A 9,627-nucleotide genomic window follows, 5' to 3' on the forward strand; every position below is an offset into this window, starting at 1 on the left:
GGAGTGAAAAGGACTCTTCTGAAAATTAAAGAGAGATTTTATTGGATACATTGCCGCGAAGATGTAGAAGACTGGATTCGGAAGTGTAAAGCTTGTGCAGCTGTTAAAGGCCCACAGACGAGAACTAGAGCGAGTATGAAGCAATACAATGTCGGAGCACCATGGGAGAGGATAGCAGTTGACATAGCCGGACCATTTCCATTAACAGAAAAAGGAAATAAGTACATCATGGTTGTTATGGATTATTTTACAAAGTGGCCCGAAGTATTCGCTATTCCTAATCAAGAGGCAGCTACAGTAGCTGAGATACTTGTAAATGACGTATTCTCTAGATTTGGAGTACCCTTGGAGATGCACAGTGATCAGGGTAGAAATTTTGAGTCTCAACTGTTTCAAGAAGTATGCCGGTTAATGGGAATTCATAAGACGAGGACTACTCCATATCACCCACAGTCAGATGGAATGGTGGAACGTTTTAATCAAACCTTGGAAAGGCATTTGGCAAAATTGGTGGACAGCCAACAAAAGGACTGGGACAAGTATATTCCGTTATTTTTAATGTCATACCGGTCTGCGGTTCATGAAACAACGAACGTTACACGTGCTTTAGCCATGTTTGGGAGACAACTTAGATTACCAGCGGATATTGTAACTGGACGACCACCTGACACCCCGGAGAGTGTTACAGAATATGCGGCGGATCTGCGTAATAGACTGTATGAAATCCATGAACACGTACGAGCATCACAAAGCAAAATAAGTGAGACTACGAAGATAAGGTATGACAGGAAGACGAATCACATAGAATTTAAAGAAGGCTCGCAGGTATGGCTCCATAACCCGACAAAACGCAAAGGAAAATCACCAAAGCTTCAAGCCGACTGGGACGGTCCCTACACGATAGTCACGAAGATTAATGACGTTACTTACCGGATCAAGAAAATGAGTGGTTTAAGGAGCAAACCGAAAGTCGTTCACATAAATCGATTGGCGCCCTATAAAGGAAGTAATGATGCTCGGGACGAGCATGTCTAAGGAGAGGGTAGTGTTACGAAGACGGGTCAACTGCAATGTTTTTAGATTTTTCCACTACTTAGAGAACTTTTCAGGAGGCTGAAACATTTTTTCAGTCGGTTTCAGAACACGTATAGACGAATGGTACACTTTTCAGCAGACCCGTTTTCAGGCGTTTTCAGGCCTGGTTATAGCCCTTCGATGAAGGAATATTCTAGAACGAATTTTCTAGGTGTGGGACAAGCACTGTTTGACACGCGAAAGAGAGAAAAGATAAGAACCTTCTCGAAGCTAGACCGAGAACTCTAGAACGCCGTACGACAAGCACGTAGCAGTGTGCGAAAGAGATAGCAAGTACGCGCGTTCTAGAATTAGGCGATCGCTACTCAGTAGCGCTCCCGCCTAGAAAGTTCTCGTAAACATCGGAAACATCGTTCGAGATTCTTCCCAGGGATATATAAGCGAGCCAAAACGCGACCACTCAGTTCAGTTTTGAATGCGATTCCAAGCGATAAACAGCGAAGAGAAAAAGTGCGAACAAGTGCGATACCAGTGATAAAGTACTGAGTGATTTAAGTGATTAGTGACAGTGTTTTCTTGTGTGTGTTATTAGTGCTTTTCTGTGCGTAATTTCCAGATATTAGTGTACACGAATTCCTCATAGATTTTATTGAAATAAACCCTTGAATAATTCGACGGCGTTTTCTATCCGATCCCCTAGCTCGTAACAATATTATACAAGCTCATACTTGTGGTCTCATTCTTAACTCTTACTTGTAAGTTTAAACTTAAAATATTAAACACAACTTAAAACTTTAAAAACTTATAATTTTTAAACTATATTCATAGAGAAATCGAAAATTTATGCTTGTATTAAATATGACAACAACTGAGCTTTACAACAATACCTCATCATATTTTGTGAAGTAGTATTATTTGGCGGGCTTAATTATGGTGAACAATAGATGTTTATACAAGACAATATGTTTGGGTACTCATAAAAATACGGTCGTCCTACGCTAAATTGGGGTTATTATTATGATTGTGGCTGTAAGCTAGATATCCCGAACTATTTTGATAAAGAAAAAGCAGTCAGGTATGCCTAGTTCGCTTACAAACTTTATACCTATTAACCCAAAAAAATAGATTTATTTTTGTTTAGAAGATTTAAATACAAATATAAAGAAGTACAGGTTATAGCTAAAACAAGTTAACGTTGGACAACCCGATCCCGCCAATTTTTTAAAACTTTATTATGTTTGTACGTGATAATATTATGTAAATGTAATAAAAAAAGTTTTTTTTTAAAATAAATTCACTTGTCAATGACGGCGCGTGTCGACTGTCGTCTGTCATATGGATTATGGACATGGAGAACATAATAAACGCCGAACTGTTTCAAAGCTGTTTTATTTATACTTTATAGATCTAGGCTGAAAATAAAATACTACATTTTAAATCAGATAATTAAAATTATAAACGGTTACTGTTGGTTTTATACACTTATATAATTAATCGTTGTTATTAAAATTGCAAAGTTTATCCAATTATCTGTTAACAGTAAATTATTTTCCTATATAATTTAGATATTTTAATAAATATGCCGGAAGATAAAAAGACGCAGTAGGTATCACGTTTTATTTCCTAAGTAAAATCGTTACCAATATACCTTGTGAATGTACCATTTAAATTTTGTTTCAGGGGTAAAAATAAAAATGGACCAAAAGAGCAACGAAAACGTCGAGGCCGGCAATCTGGTCCTGAAATCAAGCAAGATAATGAATCTGAGCCCGCAAAACCTTCAACTAAAGGTATACTAAGAATCTATAAATTATATATTGCTTATAAAGTTTGAAAGGAATAAAAATCTTACAAAGCCAGCTAGCTGTATATGTTACAATGTAACTAAATCAAATCATTGATTACACTTGTTTATATAAGTTACAAGCATAAAATACAATTGGTTTCATTATTGTGAGCTTTTCCTCCACAAGTCATACCATGTACACCAATATTATACCAAGCTTAGCTCTTTTATATCAGTTGTTAAAATGGTATGAGGCATTTTAAAAAGATGTTTAAACACATTTTGCAGTGTTTGAACTTACTAAAAAGGTTTAAGCACAGTTACTTCTTTTAATTCTATGAAAAAACACTTGCAGCTCCTGAGAAATCTGAGAAACCTACATATGAACCACCTCCTCCCGAATTTTATAAGAATCTAAAAAAAGAAACTGATGAAATACTCAAGATTACAGAGGAAGCAAACTCAAAGTATAAAAAGAAAGAAATTCTGAGTAATTGGGCTAAGTACGAGATGCCCATAGAGAGTTATGAAGAAATTGATGACCAAGAGAACTTGGGTGCTGATTACGAAGTAAGTTTTTCTTATATAACTGGGAGGAACCTAAAAAAATTGTACCTAGAATACTTTATCTGTTTTTCTATAATATGAGGATAGCACAAAAACTGTGTAAGTAAGCTTTACCAGTGTTTTGTTAACAGACATCTGTAATAATAAAATATCTTTCAGACCTTAGCCAACACACCATTGTCTATTGGAGGTCATTTTCAATTTAAACATGAAAAATCATGGGATGAAAATAGTGGACCATCTCCCTATGATAAGTATTTTGATATCAATATGGAGAACTTATATACAGCCCTTTCAAGCATACCATTTTTTGAAAGAAATGATATAGATCAATCTATCTTTAGTGAAACAGACATTCAAAATATGACCCATCGTGCAATGAAGTTTAAACAAAAGTACTACAATGATAAGAAATATATGACACCAGAGATGGAGGCTCAAGAAAAAATACTAAATAAATTAACTGTACATGATGACACTAAGTATGTAGAGGCAACTAATGATAACAAAATTGATGTTCTACCTGATATTAATCCAGAAAATAAAGAAAGTCCTATTACAGATAATTCAATAGATACTTCTGATGATATTGAAATACAAAACATTAAAGAACCTAGCACTATATTACTAAGTGAAAATGATATAAATGAACCTAGTGAAATTACTGAAAAACACATTTGGAAAGAAAAAGATAATTTGAAACATGTCTTAGATGTGAAAGATAATATTGAAGTACCAATTAAAAATGATATAGAAGTTGAAGAGAGTAAAGTCAAGATCAGTTCAGAGAGTGAAGGTATGTTTATATAATTTTCAGGACTACTACGGTTTTAATGACTCATGGCATTTTACTAAAGGCAATACTAAATACATAATATAAAAAAATAATATTAATTATCCAGTTTCTTCCCTATTTGTGTCTGACCTTAGATTTCAATTGTTTCTTTGATCATTTTTTATAGAAATGTAGATGCTGTGCCCGGCATGTTGTTGCATGCAAGTTTTCATTTAATAAGCCAAAGATTTTTTATTATTCCAGTCACTGCTTTGACACCAAAGAATCCCGTCATAGAATCACCTGAAGATCTCGAAAAATGGCTTGATGACTTCTTAGACGGATAATTTCTTTATTCCTATATGTACTATATTCAGTTTTTAAAAATAATTATTATGACACCCCAGAAAGTAAAAAGCAATAAAATGTATATGATAAAGACATGGATAATTTATTAAAAGATTGCGCGTATGTCGGGAGTCTCCCACGACAGTGCCACCCTTTTTTGCGGGAATCCTCGAATTCAACATGGAGCTGAGCCAGTGCCGGTGGAGTAATCCCTGAAAAAGAAATTTTTATGCCAACGATTTTTTTTCTACATTGTTCTTGAAGTTGTGAGACCGGTTCGGTGAAATTGGCAAACTCTGGATGGGTTTGCTAATTTCTATGTTTAAAAAGCTAGGTGAAAATCAATGCAAACATCAAACTCATTTTGGGGAAGTGGAAGGGTCTAATTTATAAAAATAGACAGTAAAAAAATATAATATAATTATGTAAACAAGTTTGAATACGTGGAAAACTAAATGTTCCTAAGCATTTTAAAATTTCAATTGATTACATTTGGAATGTTGCCCGTGTTGTGAGTAGATTACAGCACTTAATTAAATTACAGCACAATTATACATGATGCATCAAAACAAAAGCGATACAAGAGATATACCGGAAATATTTTTATTCGAAAAAATAGTCTTAATATTAAAATGAGTTAAACAAAAAAAATCGTTTAAGACCTTAAAAATGCATGAGTAAATACATAAGTAGGTATGTGAATGTGTGTGCATGTCTTTGAGCGAGTGGCAGATGGTTGAGATTTTTTAACTTTGTGTTTATTAAGCTCTAGGTTAGTTTTTGCAAGCTGAATCATGTCATATATTAAGGCTTCTATTAAACTAAAGGAGATTGAATAAAAACAAAGATCACATTAAAGTGGTTTATTTTTACTTGAATTATAATAGTATTGTGTAATATCACTAATTACACTTATATTTTTTAAACTTTGGTAATGGTCCGGTTTGTACTTATAATTTTGAAATATATAAATATGTAACATATTTTATGTAGTAAAACGATTATTTCATCCGTAAGGGGAAGTTTTGGAGTAGCCAGGTATCAGTAAAAATACCTTCAGTAACCAACTTCGTCCGTTTTTTATATATTGAAAAGTAAAAAATTAATACCCACCTGTGGGTGACAGCAAAAAACGTGCTTGTCCCCGATTTTGTTTAGCAAGTACAATATTTGTGTAGAAATTTAAAAAATAATTAATTCCAACGCTGTTTAGTGTTTATTAGTAGTATATTAGATGCACAAACAAGCAACACAGTATACAGAGAACATATTCCGGCCTCCGGACTTAGCACATTATTCCGGTCTCTCCTTTGATGTCTTCATAATGTCCTGATAGAGGATTTACTTAAGGCCGTCAACTTCACAGCTAACAAAAACAAAATCACAATATCTGATGAAAAACATACCTTGATTAATTTAATTTAAAAAGGAAAATTATATCTACAATGTATATTTAAGCACCTTAATACAATATAGATAAGTACTCAAATCAGGCAGTCTTAAAACATATGACTATACCTAGTGGTCTTTGAAATTCACACAACTTCATTTTTCAACTTGCGGCCTTAGGTTGTGAACAATATAACTTTGATAACTAAATAAATTTCTTAAAATATTTCAGTGTAAGTTAGTAATTAAGCACCATACACTGGTTACATAGTCAATCCTCCATGTATCAGTAAAAATAATAGATTCAACACCGCAGAAAAAAAAACACTGCTAAAAAGAATTGTTTATTATCATATTATATGAAATCTTAATTTTTTTTACAATCAAAATACCTTATTAATATCGATAATTATTATAGTTTGAATTTTGATACTGATTACCACCTCTATGGTAATTATCAAAATTCCTTCTAGGAGCTGAATGTGAAGTGTCTGTATGCTTCAAGGTCTTGGCTCTTGCGGCTAGCTGGGAGACAAGTTGCGCAGGTGTCAGATGAGCAATGGAGATTGGCGGGCCGCTGCTGCTGCTGCCACTTGGGTTGAACAATGATTTGGAGCTATACAAGTCTTCTTCAATCACTTGAGTGTGAACCGAGGAAGAAAAATATTCAGGATTTATTGATGTACTCATATCACTAAACTTGGTTGATTCACGAATATCACACACTTCACAAACAGGCAATGTTGTCTGTACTGAAGCATCCTTCATGTCGTTCCGCACCTTCTTAGGCTTTGCAACAATCTTTTCCAAAGATAATGCTGAGATAATTGAATCTATGATCTCCTTATTGCGTTGAACCATCAATGATTTACTACTTGTAGAGAAATTATACTCGACTACACCCTGTCTTTTGAGAGGGGAGCAAAACTTCTTGACAAGTGTTGTCTGCTTCTCCTCTTTTTGAGGTTTGATCCTAGTGTTCATGAGTAAACGATTTGGCAGTCCCAATTTACTAAGATTTTCCATTGCTAGCCTACAGCGATTCAGCACTGGAAGTATAAAGTTGATATTTTTAGGTACTGATATTGCATTAAGAGAACTTGAACACTTGTTAAACAACTACACACTGGCACACTTCAATAACTACAAATTATAACATAATTTTAATGTAAAATAATAAAAAAACAGGAATTCACATAATATAAAAATTAAGTAAAACCCACCAGCAACTCTTTCTTTAGGATCCATGTTAGGTGTAGCACCTGCAACATTAAGACAAATCTGTGTAATCAATTAACTGCCCTTTGAATTGCAATCACTTATAAATATGTAGTATATAACTACTATTGTGTCACGGTAATATTATGTCATAGTCACGGTAATAGTATACATAATATTACCGTGATTGTGTTGAGTCAAATAATGCATATACTTTGCCAAAATTTCAGCATTTGTGTATTACACTCAACAAATATTTTTTTGTTTACCTTTAATTGGTGCTAGTTTTAAATAATCTTCATGTGAAAGTTTTCCATCAGCAACCAACTGCAATAATTAGGTAATAATTAAAATATCTGACAAAGAAAACCAAACGAAAAGGAGAAATGATGTATACCTTAGCCAAAGCATCACATTGTGTAGCTAAATTGGTGTCCAGATTTTGTAAGCTACCAGATGACATTTGAAAAGGTGCAGGAACCATATTAGGTGGTGGCATAGAGTTGATTGGAGCAGGAACTGGTTGTGGCACGGCTTCAGCAGGGTAGTATTGTTCTGTGTAAGCAGCAAAACATTCTGGAGGCTGCTGATAAGATGTTCCAGTATTTTGCACATATTGCGATGATGTTCCAGTATTTTGCACATATTGCGATGCAGTATATAAATATTTATCGTCATGATCCTTTATTTCTTCTCTTCGGGACTGTGAACTTGAACGCGATTTATAACGCTTGTATGGTGATCTTGATCTGCGTTCCCGCCTTAAATCTGGACTCTGATATCTCTTTGGGCTTCGTCGTGGGCTCCGATGTAAAACATGAGGTCGGCGCGTGATGTAAATAGGGCTGAGACGACTGTGTCCACGGTCTCGAAATCCTCGTATTTCTCGACGTTTTGGCGACCAGTCACGTCGCATCCGCACAGGTGAATCACGATTGTATCTTGGTGATCCTCGACGAAATCTAGATGGCGAGTCGCGACGATGCCTGGATGGTGAATCTCTACGTTTTCTTAAAGGTGATTCGCGACGATTCCTTGGCGAGTCTTTTCTTCTTTCCACTGCATGTTTCAAAGGGGATGGTGATCGAGGTCGTTTCTCACTCATATGTCTCCTGGTTACTTCTTCAAAGAATTTCTTTTTTTCGCTGTTTCTGCTTTCATCAAAATAGTCATCCAATTCAGTCCCTGGTGGTCGTATATCATCCATGGATTCTAGATGTTTCGCAAGAAGCTCTTTAACTTTAACTTCCTTGTCTCTCTTTATAGCTTGTTTTGTCTTATTAGGATCCCGACGACTTCCTGGGCGTATGTATTCATTCAAACGTTCCACTTCATACTCTGTTTCATGTGGACTGTGTTGTTTGCTGTGTGAGTTTTTCCTGTTTTGGTTAGGTATCAGCTCCCGTAAATCATCAACATTGTCAAGAGCCCTTTCCTTGACTGTTGGCCGGGAATCCTTAGTGTCATCATTCCAACTATCAATAACTTCCATAAAATCATCTTTGCAAAAGTCATCAAAAAAGTCACTGGGAATATCTTCCCCATCAGAAGATTCTTTTTTCCCCTCTTCTTTGGGCATCTCAACATTAAATGTCACCTTCTATAAAAGCATTTCCTTTCAAATGAGTATAATGGGTTAGAACTATACTATAAAATCTAGCAACTAAATTAAAAAAATTGCTTACTTAATAGTTATTAGTGTGATTTAATTGAACATACCTTATAATATGGTACAAGTATAGCTAAATAATTTGTTTTAATTATTGTTAGTGATAACATTTAATGATTTTATGTACTTAACTTATAGACATTATTGCTTACTTTATATCACTTTAATAATTCTAACCCAATAACTATTGTTTTAATTACCTTGACAAAAAGCTGGTGCCTTATTTTCTTGATATCACAGTTTATATTCTGAGGTTAAACTAGGCAATGTTAATCTCCATACCTATAAACGCTTTGCCTAATCCTTTAGTTAAAAAAAATTCACGAGTATATTCATCATAATATTAATTAATTCAGACTTCAATGTTCCAATATATTACACCATAATCTAATTATTATATAGATTAAAGACCAGATTCTTAATTATTTACCTCTATTTCAATAATCAAGTGTTTAGTTTCACTTATCCCTATGATTTGGAAATAAAACATTTAAAATTACAATTATTTGAGAGTTGACACATTAGAACCATACCTAGAGTATGCATGTAACCACATCTGTGGTCTACTTAACTTAAGTAAAGTAGTCTATGAATATTACTAAGTGAATTAAAGGAAACTAGACAATTACCATATTAAACTGAGGGTAGTTTTCTAGACATACGGCTTTTTTAATATCTGTTGAATAATATGTTACTTTTGAAACTATATTGTGTTACTTTTCACAACATACTTGTTACACTATCGTCGATTGAATATTGATATGTTTCAACTGGCAACACTGAGATAAACTCATCTTAAATGTGCCAATGTACTTTGTATCCGGCTAATAAATAAATTTA

At 34.2% G+C, this 9,627-nt stretch overlaps 2 protein-coding genes across 4 annotated transcripts; one reads left to right on the plus strand and one right to left on the minus strand.

Annotated features, from left to right (window-relative positions):
• The first annotated feature begins 2,374 nt into the window (after positions 1-2,374).
• LOC110992973 lies at positions 2,375-5,089 on the plus strand. Its single transcript, XM_022259004.2, has 5 exons — positions 2,375-2,637; positions 2,716-2,825; positions 3,177-3,391; positions 3,548-4,184; positions 4,428-5,089. The coding sequence occupies exons 1-5, from the start codon at positions 2,615-2,617 to the stop codon at positions 4,508-4,510; spliced, it is 1,068 nt and encodes a 355-aa protein (XP_022114696.2). The 5' UTR covers positions 2,375-2,614; the 3' UTR covers positions 4,511-5,089.
• A 270-nt stretch (positions 5,090-5,359) lies between these two features.
• On the minus strand, positions 5,360-9,292 carry LOC110992954. 3 transcript variants are annotated; one of them, XM_045628521.1, is made up of 5 exons: positions 9,218-9,292; positions 7,516-8,718; positions 7,388-7,445; positions 7,124-7,162; positions 5,360-6,949 (listed from the first exon to the last, which is right to left on the minus strand). In XM_045628521.1, the coding sequence occupies exons 1-5, from the start codon at positions 9,275-9,277 to the stop codon at positions 6,297-6,299; spliced, it is 2,013 nt and encodes a 670-aa protein (XP_045484477.1). In that variant the 5' UTR covers positions 9,278-9,292; the 3' UTR covers positions 5,360-6,296. The 3 variants fall into 3 exon arrangements, with proteins under 3 accessions (XP_045484477.1, XP_022114665.2, XP_022114666.2); XM_022258973.2 differs by having other exon boundaries at positions 8,988-9,276; XM_022258974.2 differs by having other exon boundaries at positions 7,516-8,733; positions 8,988-9,276.
• Positions 9,293-9,627: the final 335 nt, after the last annotated feature.

Source organism: Pieris rapae, chromosome 6, assembly GCF_905147795.1.
Source record: "Pieris rapae chromosome 6, ilPieRapa1.1, whole genome shotgun sequence".
NCBI classification, from domain to species: Eukaryota; Metazoa; Arthropoda; class Insecta; order Lepidoptera; family Pieridae; genus Pieris; species Pieris rapae.

Excerpts from the sequence above, each read along its gene's own strand:
- LOC110992973 (XM_022259004.2), top strand. The coding sequence starts at position 2,615 with ATGCCGGAAGATAAAAAGACGCA. Across the intron at positions 3,392-3,547 it reads ACTTGGGTGCTGATTACGAA|ACCTTAGCCAACACACCATT; the intron begins GTAAGTTTTTCT and ends AATATCTTTCAG. Across the intron at positions 4,185-4,427 it reads GATCAGTTCAGAGAGTGAAG|TCACTGCTTTGACACCAAAG; the intron begins GTATGTTTATAT and ends TTATTATTCCAG.
- LOC110992954 (XM_045628521.1), bottom strand. The coding sequence starts at position 9,277 with ATGTTTTATTTCCAAATCATAGGGATAAGTGAAACTAAACACTTGATT. Across the intron at positions 7,163-7,387 it reads AAAACTAGCACCAATTAAAG|GTGCTACACCTAACATGGAT; the intron begins GTAAACAAAAAA and ends TTAATGTTGCAG. Across the intron at positions 6,950-7,123 it reads TCCTAAAGAAAGAGTTGCTG|TGCTGAATCGCTGTAGGCTA; the intron begins GTGGGTTTTACT and ends TTATACTTCCAG.